We start from the raw sequence: 23263 nt of genomic DNA, 5'->3' as shown, positions 1-23263 counted from the left end.
AAGGGTACATGCAAAGAGGCCTGCACCTCTGGGATTTCTCCAAAAAAGCACAAACGGAAGAAATCTCCCGTGGCTTCTGTCTCTGTTTCGGTACCAGAGAGTCAAAAGGATAATTCTACTCTAATTTCTGACTCGGAAGACTTTGATGCGTCAACATTTTTTACGGTTCCACTGGAGCAATTCTTCAACACTCCTGTGAGCTCAGTCTCTGCACATTTTGCCTCAATTCTCTCCTCAGTCTGAGGACAATTTGGGTCAACCTACTCTGGCTCGAACCAACATTCAGGTGCCTAGACCCGTGGTTTTGAACATATATAATCCTAACCAACCGCCTCATAGGGCTGACTCTTCAACTTCTCCTATCATACTAGAAGACCCCCAAACTAGCCCTTCCCAAATGGCGAACAACATCACCAATACTGTACTGGAAACAATGCGTTCTGAACCGTTCCCTTCCTAGAAGTTCTGGCTCAACACATCAAGGACTAAATGTCACCTTTGTTACCTCATGAATCAGTACCCATCGACCCTATTCCCGAACCGGTCGCGGTACCAGTGGACAATAAGAACTCTGCTCCTCCTATTAAAAAAAAAGAAAATTCAAAGGACTCGACTCAGAGGATGATACCCCTCAGACACCATCTAAAATGTTACATGACATCATGACTAAAGCCATGCAGGCACTAGAAAATCCTTCCAAAGGATAAGCCTGAACGGCTGGTGTTTTTGGGAAACTGCCTTCTCAGCAGTCAAAAGTTCACTTCCCATGCAATTGTCAGTTCTAGAACATGCTTTAGCTCGTTGGGGAAAGCCTCATTCTGATCCACATATCTCCAAGGCCCTAGATAACAAATATAAGGTGCCTAAGGAGGAACCTTTCATACTCGTGGGCAATCTTCCAGCTCAATCGGCAGTAGTCTCAGCTGCCCGTGGCACAAAGGGTAAAGGCCCTTCTCCAGCTTCAGTGCTGGACTAAAACGCAAAAGCATGGGAGCCCCAAGATAAGTCTTACACCAACTCTACCTTACCATTTAGGCAGGTTAACACTGCTACAGTTTTGGCAAGATTTAATATCCTTAATTGGGAGAATCTTGAACGCTTCACCGACCTGCTCCCTCAGGAGGCTGCGGAAGAATTTTCCTTCTGGATTTTAGATGGTAGAGAAGGTGCTATGCAACAGCTTCAAGTGGTCAAATATCTGACACAACAGCAAGGGCAGTCACTAGTGTAGTCTGCATGCGTAGGCACACATTTGTCTGCCTCTTCCCTGCACCAGGATATCCAGGAGAAAGTGCTTGGCCTTCCATTCGATGGCAAAACACTATTTGATTCACCCACAGATGAGGTCCTATAGAAACTAAGGCCAATTACACGGCAGCTAAAACCCTTAGCTCAATTTCGGTGAAAGAGCCATAGCACCAAAAACTTACACAAGGAAACAGTGATTCTGCCACTTATGCTGAGTCGTACTACTCTTCAAAAAAGAGAAGATCTAGACCCAAGTCTAAGTCGGGACCTCCCCATTCCTCGAATTCTGCTCAAGAGCAAAAGAAGTCTATTTGACATCCTTCCGGGCATGCGTAAACCTTCCGCTCCAACTATCAAGGAGCATACATTCCTGGGAGCAGGAAGGCTTTCTAACTTCCTCCCTTTTTGGAAAACCATTACTCAAGAGAAATGGGTTCTGAATATTATTCAGCATGATTACTGCGCCTTGCCCTTCCGGCTATTCCACCTTCTTCTCCTCCAGAGCTCCTGCAAGAGATCCAAAAACTTCTTGTCCTAGGAGCGATATAGTTGGTTCCTCAAGAGGAAGTAGGTCAGGGATTTTACTCTAGTTACTTCCTGATCCCAAAGAAATCAGGCGGGATCCATCAAATTCTGGACATTTCAGACCTCAACCAATTTATCAATCGATACCTTCCACATGATGACCTTTCCTCAGATTCTGGCTCTTCTTCATTCAAACGTTTGGATGGCATCTGTGGATCTACAGGATGCCTATTTTCACATCGCCATCTACAAACACCGTCAGTTTTCTGAGATTCACAATAGGAAGGCCTCATTACCAGTTCACATGTCTTCCCTTCAAGCTAAATTCTGCTCCCAGGGTTTTAACAAACGTTCTGGGGCCAGTGGCAGCCTACCTTCGGTTACGGACAGTCCATCTATACCCCTACCTAGACGACTGGCTTCTCAAGGCCCAGTCTACCGAGGAATTGCTTCAGAAGTTGCAAGTAACATGCCATACTCTATTCAACCTGGGGTTTTCCATAAATGTGACTAGGTCCCAGCTCAATCATTCGCAAACTATACAATTCTTACGAGCAGTTATATATACTACTATACACAGAGCATTCCCACCCCTGGAAAGGGTGTAAGCTATTCAACAAACCATCGTAAAGTTCAATACCCACCAGACATGAACAGCCTGGTGGCTTCAAAGGCTCTTGGCCCTTATGGCCTCTTGCATAAACCTAGTTCCCTTTGCAAGGCTCCATACGAGAACGGTCCAGTGACATCTTGCTCACAACTGAAACCAGCTCTCAGATTCCCAGGAAATGAAATTCCAAAACAAGTTCAGGACTCTCTACTCTGTTGAAACTACCCATAGAACCTGATAATAGGTTGTCCTTTTTCAACTCTCCTCCTCACCAAATAGTCATAACAGACTCAGTACGGTTGGAGAGCCCATTGTCTAATTCTAACAGCTCACGTTCTTTGGTCCTCTCAGGAAAAGGAGGACCACATAAATGTCCTGGAACTAAGAGCCATATTGTTCGCTCCAAAATCTTTTCTTCCCTCACTTCAATGAAAGGTGGATAAAATTCTAAGGGACAATACCACTGCAATGTTCTATATGAACAAGCAGGGGGGATACTCGCTACCTTCCCCTGTGTCTCCTAACAGAGAAGATTTGGTATGGGGCCATTCAAAGTCGCATTTTGTTGTTGGCGTCCCATCTGGAGGGAAAGAACGTCCTTGCAGACAAACTAAGCAGGTTCCAGTCTGCTCTGCATGAGTGGGAGCTAAAACAATCAGTAGCACACATATTTCAGAAGGGGGGGGGGGGTGGTATCCGTCAGACTTCTTTGCCAACCAGCACAACTCTCTGTCCTCAGTTTGTATCAAGGCAAGGTCAGGGTCTTCAATCCTGGGGTGATGCTCTACTTGATTCACAAAGTATTGCTCAAATTCAGAATGTCGCAGAATCTGACAATGATTCTAATAGCCCTGTTGTGGCATCGCTAGATCTGGTTTCCAGACTTTCTGGAGTTCTAGGGGGCTTCCCTATTGGATCTTCCAACATCGCGAGATCTTTTGACTCAACAGAAAGGGCAGGTCCTTCACCGCTTCCATCAATTACTCAACTTGAAGGTTGGTTACTGAAAAACTAGCCTTTTCCTGCTTACGTTTGTCAGAGCAAAACATAGCCACTATGTCGGCTTACTGAAAAGCTTCTACTAAGAAACAATATCGTAGAAAATTGTTACTTTTCTGTCACTGGGCCTTGGACCGAGACCTTAACCCTCTAAAGGCCTTGATTGATGTCATGTCCTTCATGTCTTGCCTAGTTACCACTGGTGTCAAAGTGGACGCATGCAAGCACTACTTATCAGCTACTGGTGCTTACCTGAATAGAGAACACAAGTCTTTGTCTCTTTCCAACAAAGCCATTAAAGGGCACTTCGAGGGCCTTTAACGTTTACATCCCCCTATTGGTGAACTTCCACCTCCGTCTTATCAGCCCTAATGCAAAAACCATTTGAGCCTATGGCCTCATGTAAATTAGAATTTCTAACTTGGAAAATGGCTTTCTTAGTAGCCGTTACTTCGGCTAGAAGGATTGGAGAGCTACAGGCTCTCGCCTCAAAGGAACCATATATAGTGTTCCATGAGGACAACATTGTCCTGCATACGGTCCCCTCCTTTCTACCCTAGGTGGTCTCCGACTTTCATTTACACCAGGAATTGTCTTCCTGTTTTTCTTCCTAGACGGCACACTTCTGCGGCCAAAGGACCATTCCATAACCTAGATGTAAGAACTTTAAAATTCTATCTAGAAAGGACCAAACCGTTAAGAACGGCAGATCAGCTCTTCATTAATTACAGTGATCCTTCTCCTGGCAATAAGGCAGCTAAAGCTTCCATTACTAGATGGGTTGTCTCTTGTATCGCCAAGGCTTACGACATGAAAGAAAATCTGAGTTGGGGGATTCAGTAAGCATCAGTGTGCCTGTCCTCTATAGTATAACATTGGGAACATGTCCCTTTGTCTCCCATTTCCATTCCACTTACCCTTGGTCGTCAAACCTGGGTTGGTATCCTGCCCCTGGGTTATCCTGGAGGCTGGAAGAAAGAGCAATTGTCCTGTCTTTGGTAAATTGTTGAATAACTTTTTATTAGTTTAAAACCAATCACCAACACAAGCACATTGCATCCTTTCCAAGAGAACTCATAATTGTGAGAAACATTGTTGAACGCTGTGACTTTTGGGCCCAGGACCCCATTCATCATTTTAGGGTTTGTACTTCAAATTTCGGATTTTGTTCTTGTGATTGGTTCCCATCACTTACTGCATCGAACTTAGTTAACTGCTTTGCTTGATTAAGTTACCTGATATTATTTAAGTGCACCTGTGTTGATAGAGTATTGGATGCTATACTGTGTGGACTGATTGAGGGCCCCTGACCGCACTCAGACTCGTGAGAATAAGCCCCGGGGATTTGTCATCCAGGTGGCCAGAACACGGCCATCACTTTTGGATCGAGTTGATCACCTGGATGAGGAGTCCTCGGGAGTGGAAGTGGGACACCAAAGGGTGAGACTCAGTATCCCCTTCCCAATAACACCTTTTCCCCATCCTACCATGTAGGATACCTAGGAATTCAACCTCCCCCCTTGCCCCCTCTTCTCCAACACAAACACTTTCTCATGGACAGTTCATTGTGAGCAACAACGGACTAACAGCAGAGCCATTTACCTGACATGCCCCAACACCATGGACAGGCAAGGTCAGGCAATTACACACTTACACACACACCTTCCATCACACTTCCCAACACAGATAAAAGTCTGAGCACCAAAGCACACTCTGAGCGAGGCAAACCACACAAGGAAACGGCAGTTCCAAGGTGGCAGTTTAATACAAGGAGAAAGACAGCGAGACCAGAGAGGGGCGCGCAAGGAGGGAAGTACCCGTGACCTCTGAAGAGAGTTATTTTCATGAGCCTTGGAAAGTAAGAAACTGAAGACCAGGAACTAAGGCTGAACAAACCTCCTGCATTGATAACCAGGGGGGTGGGGGGATTGCCGCTGTGATACTGTCCTTGGCTCCTACAACAAAGCAGCGTCAAAAGACAGCACAGCCGGTGAGAGCAGCTTGTGTTTTGAACCAAGGATGCACGCAGCAACATTGTTCAAAGAGAACAGTGTGTGAGGCATGTGTAATAAGCAACATGGATATAATTACATCCTGTCCCCTTTCCTCCATACTGTATGGGTGTCCCTCGCTAGGGACGGGAGACAGAACCTTTTTCACCAGAAAAAAAACCTTCTTCCCCTTTAAATTTGGAGGCGTGATGGGTGCGGCCCTGGCGGCATGCGCTTGCCTGACTCCGCCCACCGGCCCTAGTCCCCTTTCCGCGTCAACGGAATTTCACCAGCGCTCCTGGGTTTCGCTTCGGCCATGTATACCACGCGCTCTGCTTTTTGTCAATCAGGTACTTGGTCGTCCAGTGCCACGCTCCTCCCCGGCGCATGTCGACTTCAGGGGGCTTCAGCTGGTGTCCTGCCTGCAAGGGGCTCTTCCCTACATCCGACCCCCATGCTCGTTGCCTCCGCCGCCTTGGCCCCGACCACGGCACTTACTCCACATGCATTGAAGAACTGGCTAGCTCGGAGGAGGGAGCTCTTCGAAAGGTCGCCTCCAGAGGACTTGAAGGACTTTCAGACATAGATCAAGGCCCAAGGGAGGGCCGCTGTTTTCAATCGCACCCCGTAAGGACGACTCCTTCCCAAGGAACCGCCTGAGCGGGAGGAACCTTTCTGGTTCTTGCACCAGCACACGTACCGAGGCTAGTCCAACTACCGGCGGTATGGCCGAGGGGTCATCAGATCCTTCCGGGGTCAGTGCTGAGGGACCGCAAGGTTCTTTTACCGGGTGTACACCCGAGGGACATCGCCCTAGTACTGACCTGATGTCCAAGGGTCGCCTGCACGCAGCACTACCAGCGACTCTGCCGAGGGCTAAATGCCTTACAGGCCCCGGCCTGAGGTGCAGGGTAGGTCTCGTGCTCCACCACCAAGAGTCTTGGAGGCCGGGCCCAGTGAGCCAAGCACCACGACTTTGGCACGTGGCAGGCAGCTTGACAAAATGGCCGTTGCGCCAGATAAAATGGCCTCTCATCCGATGCTACTCCTAGGAACGGAGCAGATGGGACGAGTTACAAGGTGGGACTGGTGTCAACCAGGTACGTGGCTTACAGTTTATCCATCAGCTTTGCAGGGCAAGTTTTCCCTGCAAACGAGACAGAGTGCGCACCGGCTCCAGCCGCCAGCCACTCCGTCAATATCACCTGCCACCTCTTCAGCCTCCGAAGACCGATTCTTTGAAGTTTTCAAAGTGCTGATGCGAACTCCTCAGATGGGGGCCATCCTTCAGGATACTATCAGGGACATATTCCCTCCAGTCACTCCACCAGTGCCCATAGTCATTCCTTCTATGGCTCCATCGCCACAGGCCCCAGTGCAACCCCTGCTGCCCATGCCGGCTCCTTCGATTCTGGCTCCCCTAACTCCCACAATACGGGCGGTTACGCACCAGCCTCCAGCTCCGGTTCCTACACCGCAGCCCATGATGCCCAGTACTCTACTCGCTCCGGAATAACCGGACACCCTGGTGGACACAGATGAGGACAACCCAAACAGCTTGCAGGTTTGGCAGAATATTTGGCCCTTCCTCAACCGGAGGTCGAACAACCGGAGGAAGGGGTTCTGGCAGAAGTCCTCACTCTACGCCCCCCTGCTAGAACGGGGATCCCGATGCAGAAGGACGTTGTTGCCTTGGCCATGAAGGGGTGGCTCAAGCCACTCTGCCCAGCCTGTCAATCGGCACCTCAACGCCAAGTATAGGCAAATGGAGGGGGGTCAACTCTTGCTGTCGGCACACCCTCAACCGCACTCTTCGGTGATCACTATGGCGTCACTCTACTCAAAGCCTCAGTCGTCCTCAGCACTGCTTGGCAAGGAGGAGATGATCTTGGAGGCGTACGGTAAAAAGCAGTACTCCCAACACCTCTCCACACCTGCGTCAATCCAACGCGGATGCCATGCTGGCAGCCGTTCACCAGAGACTTGGGTGGGAAATAGCCAACTTCCTTCCAGAGCTTCCGCTGCAGAGTCAAGTATGCTTCAAGGCGGGGCTGGCAGAGGACAAACCGGTGGCGCAGGACATCATGGAGTCCACTGTGGCCGACATCGATACCTCTGGCCGGGCCATATGAATCGCCACGGACATGAGGACTGCCTGGCTTCAGGCTACTAAGTTTAACCCAGAAGTCCAGGAACGCATATTGGACCTTCCAGTCGAGGGTAGTGACTTCTTTCACTCCACCACAGATAAGGAATTAGATGAAAAGAAAAAACGTTCACAAACTGCAGTCTTTAACCTAATGAAGGCCACGCCCAAGACGTACACCAGTCGCGTTCCGCAGGTTCCGGGGCTTCCAAGAACGGAGGTCGAGACAGCCTTATGTTTTCAGACTCAGCACTGGTGCAAACAACAAAGGGGTGAGGGGGGTGGCAAGGTCTTTTCCCAGTCCCCCTTCCTCCACAGCAGCCTCGGAGGAAAAGAAGGCATGGTGCATCCGTTCGGGTCCACGTGTCTCCGGTGGGGGGGGCAGGCTTGCCTTTCACATGCAGTTTTGGTGCCAGAACTTTTCAGACACCTGCAACGTCTCTGTAGTATCCACGGGGTACTGCCTACCGGTCCCTTCCTCTCCATTCCCACAGATTGGGACAGCAGCTCTCTGTTGGCAGAAATTCGGTCGCTCGCCGAGAGCCAGGCAGTGCAAGAAGTCCCAGCCTCCCAGAGAGGATTGGGCTTCTATTCCAGGATTTTCGTCATACAAAAGAACCAGGCTGGCCTGCGAGTTGTGTTGGAGCTCTCCAGCCTCAACCTCTCCCTCCCTCTTCAGAAATTCAAGATGGTTACGCCAGCACTGATTGCGGAGACACTGGACAAGGGAGACTGGATGTGCTCCCTGGATCTGAAGGACGCTTATCTACACGTCCCGATTTGGCAGCCACAACGCTCCTTTCTGCGCTTCAGGATCATGGGCTGCCATTTCCAATGCAAGGTGCTACCCTTTGGCCTCAACTCAGCCCCCAGGGTGTTTACCAGGCTCGTGAATGAAGTGGCAGCCCTCAGGGCCCAGAGCCACCACGTCTACCCATACCTGGACGACTGGCTCGTCAGGGCGAGATCTCCAGAGGCGGTTCACCACACTTCCTCAACAATGATGACCACACTCCACGACCTGGAGTTTACAATTAACCTCATGAAGTCTCAGCTGCAGCCCACGCCGAGCCTCACCTTCTTGGGCCTCATATGGGACAGCTCAGCCTCTTTCCCTCGGAGGACAATATCACGGCTGTTAGGCAGAATTATATGCAGTACCCTTTGGGAACACCACACACAATTAAGACTACAAGTGACGGTACAAATTCACCTTTGGTACAAGCCTGTACTACATTGTTAAAGTGGTAGAAGTAGTGGAGCAGCCAGACTTATCTCAAGAGTAAGTGAGCAGTACAAGATAGTTACACAAAGGACAGCAATTACTATGATTCAGGCAAACACTGACTCAAGGTTTTCAAGTAAAACATATACATTTATTTATCTCCAGTTGTATAACATTACACTATTATAAGCAAGTCAAAAATCACAATCTTAATACACCACACCACTTCCCTTAAATTCCAGACAAGTTACGCTCACAAAATGAAGTGGGAGCAAAATGGCACTACAGCAATTTAAAAGGGAGCGAAAGACAAGTTATTTGAAATTAGATCAAACCAACAGGTAAGTACTCAGGGCAGTTGAACAAGGGGAACTTCAGTGAGGAGATCAGATAAAAAAGGCTTGGGGCCAAAGTCAATGGGTCAAAAGTCTTTTGCTCAAGATCACACAGTTCAGGGTAGTTTGCGGTAAAGTTCGTGGCACGGTTTCCAGAAGAGGTTGGTTGATAAAGTTAGTTCAAAGAGAAGGACAAGCCCTCGGATTGTAGAAAGATTTCAAACACTTTCACCACGGTTAAACGAAACGGACAACCGGATTTGCACAGTACCCTAAAAGGGAGAGGGAGCTGTACACGAGGCGGACGTTCCTGGTAGTTCCTGCAGGCTCACAGTTCCTGAAGCGACTGTCGGACTGACACGAAGTAGGAAGACTGTGGAGGGTCCTGCACTACCCAGGGAAGAAACCAGCAGCAGAGCAAAGCAACGAATAAAAGGTGCGCTCCTTAAAACCCAAGCATGGTCCGACCTGCCTAGCTATCGGGCCCACTGTAGCTCTGTACAGTGAATTCGACCAGAGGAGGGGTCCTGGCTTGCAGTTTGGGCGAACTGGTTGGTCCCATCAGCTCAAGGGAACAAGTTTCCTGGAGGATCTTCTCTGTCGGTGGATTCTGGATATTCGGACCTGCAGCAGGGCTTCACTGGGCGGTTCTGTCGTCGTAGGGGTCCTATTCTGCCAGTTCCTCGTTAGTTCTTTCGTTCCAGTAGCAACTCAGCCTTTCCAGTCCCAGAAACCTGCTTTTTATGCAGTTTTCCCCCATTCATACAGCCTGGCTGTCAATCACACAGCAGGATGGCTGTCCTGGCAAGGACAGTCCCCTAAGCCAATCAAACAGGAGTGCGACTTGGGTTACCAAGCGAACCCATGGCAGGGGTCCGAAGACCCCTCCCTTACATCCTGCCTACCTAGACTTGCAGGTGCCTTAAGGAGGGCTTCTGTGCAGAAGACTGCGAAAAGACAGCGAACAAAGGAATCATCCCTGGTTTGGCGCGCAGAGAAAAACATGAGAAAGACTTTAACAAAAAGAAATGGCGAATAAACCCAGCCGGAGCCAAAATAAAATGTATTTGGTCAAGCGGGTTTATGTTTGAGGCTAATATAATAGCCTATAACAACACCATGTTTATATAAGATAATTGCGGTAGAAAAGTTAGGGTAGTTACCACTGCCACCAGCCAAGTGTTCATGTAAAGGGAGCGAAACAATGCTCCAAGAGGCACAGACAAAGGGATGAGTTAACCCTTTCCAATACTCCATGTAAGATGGGGTGTACTGGGTCTGTGGTTTAAAGTGACTAAAGTAAATGGCAACTTTACCCTTTTCTGGGGGACAGTAGTCAGCCCCAAAGAATTGAGTTGGTGGGAAGTCTCAAAGACACAACCCTGTGTCACTGCACTGAAGGTGCTGTGCAACACGCATGAAAATATGAGGCCATGGAGTAGGTGAGGCTCCAGTGCTCAAGATCACACAAAATGAAAACACACAGCAAACCACATGTAAGAGTGGGAAAAAGGCTCACACTCTTACCAGGTGGAAAAAATAAATCCTAGAAATCCAGCAAAGCTGCTGAGGGGCTCATTAGGTAAAGGTAATCGGCCATTTATGAGAATTCTCCCCAACAACGGCCATCAAGAGAGCCAATAATCACTTACTTACCAGAGCAATGACCTCAGCCTGGTGGTACGAACACTTAATAGATATCATGGCAGCGGTCCTACTGGCCGTACCCCACACGAGACTCAAGATGAGATTACAGCTGCACTTCGCAGCCTCCTGGAATCAGGAGATAGTCTCCCAAGCAGAGCCGGTCAGCATTCCTCCTTCTCTCCACTCGGACCTCACATGGTGGTCCAGGGAATGCAACCTGCGCAGGGCTAAACTGTTTCGGCAGCTCACCCCGCACGTCACCATCACCACTGACTCCTCCCTGGAAGGCTGGTGGACCACTCCAGACAGCCACAGCGTCCATGGAGTCTAGACCCAGCAGGAGTCTCATATCAACTGGCTGGAGCTGAAAGCCATTTGGCTGGCTCTCAAAGCTTTCCTTGTGCTGATTGGTGGCATAATCGTCCTCATACAGACCAACATTTCCACCAGCATGTACTATGTCATCAGGCAGGTGGGTACCAGGTCCCATCCACTAGGCAGCCTAGCCATCAGCATGTGGGAATGGGCCCTAGAGAACATCATCTACCTCAGGGCCGTCTACCTTCCGGGGAAGCCAACCAGGAGGCGGAAAGGCTCATCAGACTGGGAGCAGACAATTACGAGTGGCAATTGAACGATCAGGTGCTGCTGGAGATCGTCAACAAATAGGGGCATCCTCAGGTGGATCTCTTTGCCTCTTGGGACAACAGGAAGTGCCTGCAGTTCGCCTTCTGGCAGGGGCAGGGCCCCGGCTCCCTGGGCGACGCATTCTGGATACAGTAGGACAGCATGACCGCGTGTGCCTTCCCACCCACACCCCTGGTCCACAGGGTGATCTGCAAGATAAAGGAGTCTTGTCACCTCAGCATCATTCTGATAGCTCCATGGTTGCCGGCGAGACCTGGTTCTCTGAGCTTCTCAGCCTATCGGACAGACCGCCCATTCACCTGCCGATGGGCCCAGCTCACCATCTGGCGCAGGAGGGGGGCATCGTCGTACACCCTGCTCCACACAAGTTAGCCCTTGCAGCGTGGTTCCTGAGCAGGTCACGCTGAAACACCTGAGCCTATCACAGGCTAACCTAGAAATCATTTAGGGCACTAGGAGAAAGGCTACTAGGAACCAGTACAGGAGTAAATGGACTACGTTCTGTCATTGGGCGGACTCTAAAGAGATCGACTCCCTCACATGCAGTTTGGACGATATACTTTCATTTTTGGAACACCTTGCCCACTCGGGCATGTAAGTGGAGACATGCTGTACCTATTTGGCAGCAATAGGGGCCTACTGAAATTCTGAGGAAGAGGTCTTCTCCTCTTCCTACCTGGTGGTCAAGCGACATTTGGCGTGCCTCAACAGGCTTTGCCCGCCCATCAAAAAACCACACACTTGTGGGACCTCAATGTTGTGTTGGGCGCCTTGGTGCACAAACCGTTCGAGCAAATGGCGTCCGCAGACATCAGACTGGTCACCAATAAGACGGCTCTGTTGGTGGGCCTCACCTTGGGCCGCAGGATCGGTGAGATCCAGGCACTTTTGGCATCAGAACCCTACACTACCTTTCACAAGGATAAGGTGGTCCTGAGAACACACCCCACGTTCCTCCCCAAGGTAGCCACCGCTTTCCATCTAACTGAGGAGATAGTCTTAGTTACTTTCTTCACCACCCTAAGGTGGAGGTTCAGAGGGTCTTACACTGCCTGGATGTCAGACGCACTCTGAAATTCTATCTGGACAGGACCAAGGACTTCTGCAAGTCGGACACCCTGTTTGTCACCTTCTGAGGGTCAAGGCCCGGTTATCGGGCTTCCAAGGCTTCTATAGCAAGGTGGATGGTTGCAGCCACCAAGGAGTCCTATGAGGGGCAGCACAGACCACTTTCAGCTAACATGCACGCCCATGCTGTCTGAGCCAAGGCCACATCTGTTGCATTCCAGCGGCATGTCCCGTGGCAAGTAATCAGCAGGGCCGCCACCTGGGCCACCCCTGCCGCTTTCTGTAAGCACTAATGTCGCCGCCTTTAAGTCAGATGCGACCTTCGGAAAGGAGATTCTAAGGAATCTGTTTTCTTAAGGAGGAGCTCCTCTCCACCCTGGGGGTACATTCAGTTGTAATCACCCATACAGTATGGAGGAAAGGGAACAGGACATAAGAGTGATTAATAGTTACTCACCGTAGTGACTAACATACTGAGTCCATAGTCTCCTTTCCTTCATGTCGCACGATCCTCCCCCTAATAATACTAGTGTCATTAGGCAATGTTGAATATTATCGTCACGTTAAGGGGGACTGGGGAGTGGGGACGGTGGGCTGAGTCAGGCGAGCGCATGCTCCCAGGGCTGCACCCCTGCGCGCCTCTAAATTTGAAGGGGAGGAAGTTATTTTCTGATGAAAAAGGTTGTCCTCCCGTCCCTAGCGAGGGACACCCATACAGTATGGGGGAAAGGGGACTACGGACTAAGAGTACGTTGGTCACTACGGTGAGTAACTATTAATTTATAATTAATCTTCGGGAGGCCAAGAAAAGATACCATTCACAGAGTGCTCCGACGCCACGTGGGTGCTCATTCAAATGTCTGTTATGTATCCAACTGATGGCGAGTATGAGCAAAAGAAATATTGAGATCTAAGTGGTCATGCAACGGGTCAAGCTAAACCCTTGCACATTCGAAAATCTTCGATAGTTTAAAGTACATCACAATTGGTCCAAGCCCGGATGATGGAGACTAATTGAGTGAATGAAAGGGATATGAGCCCAGCTGAGCAGGGTCCGGGGTGACCCGTGCGTCACCAAAGAAATAATTATCTGAACATAGTTTGAAAGGGATATGAGCCCAGCTGAGGGGGATCCAGGGTGAACACCCAAATTGAATACTGGAAACGGAAAAGAATGTTTTCGTGTTGTTTTTGTATACCAGGCTCTGAGTCAAGGGACTTGCAAGAAGTAAAGAGGCTTGGACACAATGTCTTTAACTGTGAAAATGGAACTATACCCTCGTGCCGCAGAAGCCAGAGTTTGTGCTTTGCTCGAGTGAACTGCCTTGGTCCCGTGCTGAAAATGTGGGGAAGGGAGTCCAAGGGCCGAACATCCTGACTTATTTTGCGAACACTTCTTTCTTTTACGTAAACATCACCCCCACATGTAAATTAGTAGTAAGGATTGGCAATAGGTTTTTTTTAGTATAGGCCCACTAGGACTGCATTTGCTCCCATCTGTAGATTTAGGTTTAGATAGGTGTTTATCTCACCCTTGTGAAAGTTCAATAAACACACTTGAACTGTGGTCACTTGTCTGTCTTACTGCTGATACCATGCCTTACTTGCACCTCCCTGGTGCCAACAGCAGCAAACGGACCTCCTATCCCACTTGGAGGGACCGGTCCTGCACCCAAACTTCTGCAACCTGAACCTTCATTCCTGGCTGCTGAAAGGCTGTGATATGGGGAGTGGGATTTGTCCAAGGACGTTCTGGACACTCCTCTGCTAGGAGATGCAGCACCAAATCGGACAAAGCATGCAGGTGGTGTAAGGTTTTCAGCCTGGTGCCGGGAGAGGGATCTGCATCCTTTCTCTTGCTCCACATACTCTGTGTAGGATTTTCTATCGGTACTGTAAAGGGGTATCTTGCAGCCCTTTTAGTCTCCAGAAAAACCCTGTGCAGGGCTCCTTTTTCATGATTCCCAGGGTTATGCAATTGCTGCGAGGTATAATTTTCCTCTTGCTCCATCATGTTTATATTTCTTATTAGTGCTCTGTTTGCGCCCCTTCATTCTCCCTCTTCAAGGTTTCCTGGTCGCCATCAGGTGTTGTCAGTTGCGCCTCCCTACTTGGTTTTCTCCAAGGAAAAGGCTACTTTGAGAGTTAGGCCATCTTTCATCCCGAAGGTGGTCTCAGACTTCCATCTCTCGCAAAGGATCTATCTTCCTGTCTTTTTTGCTCCACCTCATCCATGGAAAAGAAGTGTTTCCGTTAGCTGTATCTGGTGCTGGTCCTCAAGTTCTAAGTCTCTCTGACAAGTGAGGCTAAGACAGAGGAAAAGCTTTTTGCTCATTACGCCTGTTAGGCAGAAACCTGTGCAGTTCCCTTTGGGACCACTGCAAAAGATTTAAGACTACAGGTGTTGGCAGTAAACCCACTTGGTAGCAGTCTGTACCACCCAGATTTACCTGGTAGCTGTGGCTGAGCAGTCAGACTTCCCTCAAGCAGAGTTGGGCAGTATGCAAAGTATACACAATAGGCACTCAGATACAATAATACAAGCAAACACTGACTAGAGCTTTGGTATCAAAGTATATAATTATTTATTTAAAAACACACAGTTGAAACACTCAGCACTCTTATGGTAAAATATTCTAAACGCAGTTACTATTGTAATATATACACCCCTTTTTCCCTATCAGATAAATCATAGTAAAACACCACTTATTTTCATACAGAGGTGAGCGCCTTACTAGATTGCACTCTAATAAGTTTGTGAGAAAGGGAGGGAAAAAGACAGAATATGAAAAGGCACACCACTCTAAGATTCAGGAACACTGTTAGCAAGGCAGAGAACAAAAAGTCACTGGTGAGCCAAAGTCCAAAGGCTGGGCCCACTCTTAGAGAGAGCAGAGCACAAATGCGCCCAAGATCACACAGTTACACTAGGCTTAGAAAGTCTTACAGAGGGTTCAAAAAGAGTTTAGAGAGGCTTTAAGAAAGTTTAACCAGGGTGTCCCAGACTAACCCAGGTTCGAAAGCCGGGGGCTAAATCTACCCCGTACAGTCGGTAGCAAGGGAAGCCGGGCAGGACATGGTACCTTAAGTGGGAAGGATCCTCCAGCGGTGGCAGTTCCTGGTAGTGGTTGCAAGTTGCGTCGTCGTCCAGGGGAAGAGAAGATCTCGACTTGGAGGAAAGATGAAGGTCGTTGCACTACCAGGGAAGAAACCAGCCGCAGAGTTTTCCGGTTAAAGGTGGTACCTTGGTTTCGCGGTCGTGGTAAAACGTGGTATCCTGGTTGCCGGGGTGCTTGGCACGGGCAAGGCGGCCACGAGGTACGTCGGGAAAGCGAAAAGACGGTGAAACTGGTTATCCCCACCAGTCAAAGGAAGAAGACTCTCCGGCGGGAGATCTCCTCTGTCGTTGGGAAAAGTGGTGAGGCAGTCCAGCAGGGCCAATCAGGATGGAGTGCGACTTGAGTTGCCTAGGCAACTCGGTCCAGGGTGCCTAAATTTCCCTCCACCCCTCCGAAGTACCCCAGACAGAGTGGCACCACTTTGGAGGGCTTCTGTGGAGAAGCCCGCCAAAAAGTGGAACAAAGGGCTCGACTTGGGTTGGAGTCACAGAAGAGAACACAAACGCCATTTTAGAATCAAGTTTTGGCAATAAATACCAACCGAAGAATTCATATTAATTAAATAAACCGGCGGTATGTTCGAGGCTACCGTAAATAATTAAATAAAGATAGTAGCCTAAAAGAATGGGAAATCCCATAGAAAAATATTCGCGGTTGAATATAAAAAGTAGTATCCACTGCCACCAGCCAAAACTCGATCAGGGGGGACGGAGACGTGCCCCCTCGACTAACAGACCCCGGGGCAATTGAATTGCCCCAGCCAGTACGTCCACAATATGATGGTTTGTACTGGTTCTGTTCAGAATTTAAGACTAGTAAAGTCAGTGGTGACTTTGCATGCCCTGGGAGACAGTAGTAAGTCCCAGGGTATGGAGTCTATACTGGGGGGTCACTATGACACCTCTGTGTCACTGCACTGAGGGTGCTGTGTAACACACATCACAAAAACATATGAAGCCCTATGGAGTAAAAGACCCCATAGCCCATTAAACACATCTAGATTCAAAGAAACACACTCAAATCATGCCCAAGAGTGAGGGTAAAAAAGTCTGACTCTTGGCAGGAGAAAAAAATAAACCCCAAAAAATCCAGCAAAGCTGCTGTGGGACTCACTAGGTTAGGAAATTCAGCCTAAACAGAGAATTCTCCCTAACAACGCCGGTGCCCGAGATGACCGGTCTGTGACCAAACGGGGAAACATTACTGAGCGGTAAGTAATTTGCTCTTAAGTCACACTCCCCAGATATTTTGGCTAGACATTAGCGTTTGTCCCGTTTCATCAGAATAGGTGCCCTCTCAGAATCTCTCCTTAGGGCTAATTCTGAAAATCGATTCAATGAGAGACTTCAGAAAGATTTTTTTTTATTCTACTTTGCCTGTGTATGGGCAGGCAGAGCAGTTACCAAGCAGACTGTTCAGATAGTTTTCTTCATTTCAGAATGCCAGGATCTGGCCAACAAGGAAGTGCCTATGTGTCTTGTAGCTTATTTAACCAATGGCCTCCATGAACCTCTGCTGTACAGACAAAGTTATGCTCTGTGGTGGACATCTGTGGCTACGTGGGTGTCATTGCACATGGATGCCACATGCGCTTAGTTGGACTTGAATATTTGTTCTGCTTCCAGTTTGGGATCAGCGAGTTTTAGGTTGAATACTGGAGTTTTATTACTTACCTGTGAAATGTACTGTTTTTAAAGTCATGCTCTCCATTTCACATGTGAATGCATATTTGCACGAACTATTGGCAAGTTATTTTTCCCTGAGGTGTACTGCCTTGGTAATTGTTGCTACCATGTATGTAGCTTTTTGTTGCCCTCTGGCTTGGATTTGGAATTGTTTCCCCACTCTAGAACCTTTGTTAACGGTGATGTGTGCAATTGTATTTCCATAATGCTATGCCCCAGAGGGGTAGGAAACACTGGCTGTTGGTGTTAGCTGGCAATAGGGAGTCTGTATGACTATTTTAACTGTTTTAACATCTTTTTCTCTTCTCTGCTTATCACCCGATAAAGGCCCTACAATGTAATACAGGAGCAGATTGTGTCTTAAGACAATTAACTTTTTGTGTACAAGCACTGGGTATTTTACTTGTGTGTTATGTCTAGGCCTTTTTGCTAGCACCCCCGTTTCACTGTATTTTGTGTGCTTATCCAAATACCCACATTTTAGTATAGGTTTGTGGAGTGGTATTTGTTTTTTTATTTTAATGTGTTATGGTTTTACATTAAAACCTTTCACAGTTAATAGGACAATTTTTAAAACGATTTTCGAATTACTCAATGCAGTTTAAGATTAGAACAGTTATACATAGTCTTAATCAAATATTAAAACATTCAATGCAAGTTTGTCAAAAACCAATAAGTTAAATGAATCTTGATGACTCTATAGAATTCCGGTAAAAAAGTTCGTTCCCTAACTGTGCAAATATTTCGTTTTAAAAAAGCAATAAGAGCTATTAGCAGTGATAATTGACCACCCATCATCAAGCGTTTCCAAAAATTGTCAACAATCACACTAGACGAATGTACACATTTCTCAAAATAAAATGAGCGTTGCTGTACCAGACATGAGCAATCCAGTGTTAAGTGTTGGATAGCTTCTAGCTGCTCTGTTTTGCATAGACAACAGGTCCTGTTTTCTAATGCAAGACCTATGTGAGGACGAATCGCCTCCAATATGTGTGAACAATTCAGCCTAATTTTAGAAACCACTTTCTACGTTATTGCGACAGGTGCTTGGCATGTTTTTACTTTTTTTTTAACACATTTTATTGTTAGTAAAATAATTATACATAATCGAGATATACATGTGTAACATAATAATAAATGTGTATGTTTTTCAGTATATCAGTATGGCCAAATGTGGGCCTTCAATCATACCAGTGGCACGACATTTTCCAGCATGCATGTATGCCTCTAACAATTCCAGTAGTAATAGAGCTTATGTACAGTGTTTCCCCTTAATAGCACCACTCACAGGGCCTGTCCAAAGGTTGGCCATTAACCACATAGGAAACAAAGGGTAAATAGGTGAGACCTTCTGGTTGGCCCTCGAGCTGCCACTCCACCCAGACTAGGTCCACGGGATAGTTAAGTCAAACAGAGGGACTGGTCTAAAACAGTATGGAGGCTGCCTCATTGGGCTCGCATAGACCACATAGGCAGGCTGAAAATGGCTGACCTTGTGGTTGCACTTATCAAAGGAAGCCCCCATGCTAAATAGCAGGACTATTGGTACCCTAAAGGCTACAAAAAAGGTTTGTTGCCGTACCAATGCAATAAAGTGACTTTGGGGAAGCCAAAAACAAAATAGCTGTCACAAGCCTACTCCCTAACATAAATGTAGGGTGTTATAAGCGCACTATGGCACAAATGGGCTGCTTGATATGCACCTTTTGGAATAGGTGCCTTATTGGTACCTCAGAGCCAAATACTCAAAATGAGCCACAAAGGGTTGCAATAGCATAGGGACTTCAGTAGAAGAACCTCTGACTGCCAAAATAGGTCAGTGATCCAAAAACAAGAATCTGGTTGGGGAGAGGGGGGTATTAAGGGGCCCTACACAGTGGCCCTAGAATTCCCAAAAATATTCCGCCTCAATGTCACATCTGGAGTCATTGTGACAGCAGCGCTGAGGGGTCATGGTGTGACACTGCACCCCTGCATGGCTGAAAAAGTTTGAGAAGACTGATTTGCGCCTGTAGGATTTTTTCTAAGATGAGGAATCTGTGGGAGGAAGGATTTTAGTCTGAAGGGCCATTGCTGTTAAAATTACTATATGTCTGTACACAGTATTCTGCATATTTGTATATATTTCAAAGGATTCTGTTTATTTTTGTTATGAGGAAAACAGTTCTGACAACCAGCATTGTTCTGATCTATTTGATTTGTATCGTGCTCATACACAAGTGTTTCAGAGCGCGACGAGGCAAGGGTGGGGAACAAGGGAGGACAAAATGATGATCTTACTAGGCCCAGTGACATTGAGAAAGTGCAAGGGAGAGGTGAGAAGTGGAAAGTGCTGAGAAAGGGATACAAACAACTGGTAGTGCAGCCAGCAAGGTGGCAAGTGCAAGGTTTAAAGCGCAGACAAAGGGGTGTGTAAGTGCAGTTAGGGGACTGTAGGGTTACAGATACAGACCCAAGTGCAAGGGTTGCCAGGAGGCAGTGTGGGTGTGTAGCTGGGTGGGCAGGGACCAGGGCCCAAAATCAGAGGGTAGCCAGGTGCACAGTGCTGAAGCAGATCAGCAAGTGAGAGGAAGAGCGAAGGCAGAAGCAAAGAGGAAGGTCTTGAGGTGCTTTCGGAACCGGAGATGGTTCTCCTCAAGTTTGAGTGGCAGTGAGGCTGTTCCAGAGGGAGGCCCTAGCCGAGGAAAGATCTACCCCCAACTCGTTGCTTGGAGAAGCGACTGACCCTGAGGGAGTTGGAGAAGGGAAGAGCTTGAGTTGAAAGGTATTTACAGAGGGAGAGTTGGAGGTATTTTGGACTCGGGCCCCAGAAAGTCTTGTGGACAATGCAAAGGGTCTTAAATGTAATCCTTGCAGCCACTGGGAGCCAATTAAGAGATTTCAGGGCTGTAGAGATTACGATCCCAGGGCATGAGGCCAAGGACACGTTTCACAATCTTGTTCTGGATGAGTTGCAGAGGGCGGAGACTAGAAGCAGGCAGAGACAGTAAACTTCTGGAGGAAGCAGAGGAAAGGAAGAATACCTCTGAGGAGGTGCAGTTGGTAGTTTGACTTCTTGAGGTTCTTAGCCTCACAGGTGGGAGCAGGAAGAGGGCCAGTGATACTGTTCTTGCATACTTCTTACATATTTGGAAACAAGAATCTCTTGTACTTTCTCAAAGTTCAATATTCAATTGCATTTTTGTGTAAATCGGGGCCAGCCTACACAATGTTTAATGGTCCCTGATATACAATTAATTGCTTTTTGATTTGTTTGCTTTACTTTTTTTGCTTAATCAGCACACTAACGGTATGTTGTAATATTTGAATTTACTATTACTTTCAACAATGCAAAACATTTTTAATATGCATTTGTCTTCACACCAGAATGTTCGGAATGGTTTTGGAGAAAATTGTTGTTCCTGAAGTACAGAAAGTGTCTGGGCAAGTGGAGAAGAAAATCTGTGCTGTTGGAATCATTAAGGTTTTAACAGAATGCCCATGTATGATGGATACAGAGTACACCAAGCTTTGGTAAGAATATAAATATTTTGTTACGATGGGTGGGAACCTGTCAATATAATTTTACAGCTGGTCCTTAGATTCCTTTTGTGTTTTGGTTGTGTAAGGCCCATTCTGTTTTGAGTAAAGTGTGGGTTGCAAGCTTCAATATTGGGGAGAGTCGGAAGGTGAGGGCACTATTCATGCATTAAGTCAGGGGAAATACAAAGTTAAAAGAAATTGATTTGGTAGCTTTATATAAACACGTGACATGAAGCTTCCCCAAATGTCTGTGGGTGAACATGAGATGGACATATGTATACAAGGCATCTGTATGCATCTGTCATAAGGGTATCCCATTGGCGTTGTTCGCCAAAAGAAAAACATGAAGAGCTGCACTGCCAGAGGTCCAGGCTGGACCTCAGTGACAGAAAACAGAGAAAACACCCACAGAGAAGTGGTAGGGCAAGGGCTAGGAGGCCCTGTCCCTCCATAAGGCATTTTCAGCATCACATATGCACCCCCACCCCTTGCAGTCTGAGGTTAGGGCACTGATCTTCCACGATATTGTTATCCTCATCCAGACGGTCAACCTACCTTCTGGAAAGGCCATTTGCATTGTCCCGACTCTTCCCTGGCCATGCTCAATTGCGAAGTCTAGGCCTTGCAGGCTAATGGATCACCTGCGCAGTTGGGGTTTTCACCCTTCATCTGCATAAGGCTTCTTGTCAGTTTGGACCTTAAAGGCAGACCCTGTAAGGTGAGGTCTAAAACGCCTAAGTGCCCAAATTATACTAAAACACTCCTTTTCAGCAGTGGCCCACCTACACTTGAGTTGCCTACTGATGAAAATTATGGGGTGTTATGATATGGCATGGCATTTATAACGCGCCTATACACAAGTGTTTCAAGTCGCGACGAGGCAAGGGAGGGGGAACAGGGGGAAGACAGACGACGATCTTACTAGGCCAGGTGACATTGAAATTGTGCAAGTGCAGGGGAGGGGTGAGGAAGGGAAAGGGCGGGGGATGGGGGCAAGGGGCAGTGCAGTACATGGATCAACGGTACAAAATAAATGGAATAAATAAAAACCTGGGCCAGAGATCAGAGGGTAGCCAGGTGACCAGTGCAGTTTCAGTCGGGAGTTTAGCAGGGGAGAGGAGGAGACAAAGCAGAAGCAAAGAGGAAGGTCTTGAGGTGCTTCCGGAACCGGAGATGGTTATCCAAGTTTCAGGGAAGCTGTTCCACAGGGAGGCCCCAGCCGAAGAAAGATATCTACCACCAACTCGTTGCTTGGAGAAGCGACTGACCCTGAGGGAGTTGGAGACGGATGAGCGAAGAGCTTGAGAAGGAAGATCTTTAGGAAGAGAAAGTTGAAGGTATTGAGGCCCCATGCCCCAGAAGGCCTTATGAGCAATGCAGAGGGTTTTGCACTTTATCCTCGCAGCCACTGGGAGCCAGTGCAGAGATTTCAGTCCTGGAGAGATACAATCTCCCTTTGTCGTCTGAGAAGAGATTACTCCAATTCCAGTGTCACAGGCATCAACGGCACACAAGACAGGTGCCCTGCACAGAGTTTCCTTCAAGCCATCAAAGGCCCTTTGACAGTCCTCACTCAAATTAACCTTCTTATGATGTGTGGGTGATGTCGGAGCTTTCAGAGGGGTAGCTATGGTGCCATAGTCTGCCATGAATTTTCTGTAGTACCCAGTGAGGCGCAGAAAAGCTCTCGCCTGGGTTTGAGTAGAGTGAGTCTCCCTGTCCTGTACAGCTTTTACTTTACTAGGGAGAGGTTGGTTTTGACCCCCTCCTATCTCATGACCAAGGTAGGTAAGCTTCCCCTGTGCTATCTGGCACTTTGTTGCCTTGAGAGTGAGGTTGCCCCTTTTCATGGCTTGCAGCACCTTATCCAATTGTGTCAAATGCTCTTCCCAGGTGGTACCGAAGACGGCAATGTCCTCTAGGTAGGACACACAAGGCCTCCAGGTATTTGACAATAGCCTGAGGTGAGGCCAAAGGTGCTCAAACTTGGCAGCCCCTATCTTGTCCACAAGCTTATCAGACCTGGGCAATGGGTGTGCTTCTGTCTTGGTGCCACGATTGACTCTCCTGTATTTCACACTGAATTTCCAATCCTGCCTGGGAACTTGCCTTGGCGACAAGGACCACTGGGCTGGCCCACTGGGCTGACCATGGGCTGGTTGAGGGTTCAATAACACCCAAGTCCAACATCTTGGCGACATCTGCCTGGATATGGTTCTTAAGTGTTTGGCTACCTGTGGCCTTTTTTTTTCTTTTTTTTTTGACAGGCACACGGTCACCAGCGTCGATATCATGCTTACACCATGGGGTGAGCCCGAGTGTCGGTGAGAACAGAGCTGCATACTGCTGGAGCAAAACCCTGCAGGCCCTCTACTCCTATGGTGTCAGATCTGGAGAGAGCTGCCCTCCCTCCACTGAGCCATCCTGAGGGTTGCTATGCAGGACATCAGGAAGAGGCTCACTCTCCTCTTCTTGCTCTGAAGCTAGCAAGA

General features: G+C 47.9%; 1 protein-coding gene across 2 annotated transcripts in view; it reads left to right on the top strand.

Annotated features, from left to right (window-relative positions):
* Positions 1-23263, top strand: part of CSE1L (chromosome segregation 1 like) — a 1325092-nt gene that overhangs the window by 1045460 nt on the left and 256369 nt on the right. For both annotated transcript variants that reach the window (XM_069651279.1, XM_069651278.1), the window contains exon 23: positions 20616-20762. In XM_069651279.1, the coding sequence (XP_069507380.1) occupies positions 20616-20762 (147 nt within the window). The remainder of the gene's footprint in view (positions 1-20615; positions 20763-23263) is intronic.

Source organism: Ambystoma mexicanum, chromosome 3p (genome assembly GCF_040938575.1).
Source record: "Ambystoma mexicanum isolate Mex_15411 chromosome 3p, UKY_AmexF1_1, whole genome shotgun sequence".
Taxonomy (NCBI): domain Eukaryota; kingdom Metazoa; phylum Chordata; class Amphibia; order Caudata; family Ambystomatidae; genus Ambystoma; species Ambystoma mexicanum.
This window is presented reverse-complemented; position numbering and strand designations above follow the sequence as displayed.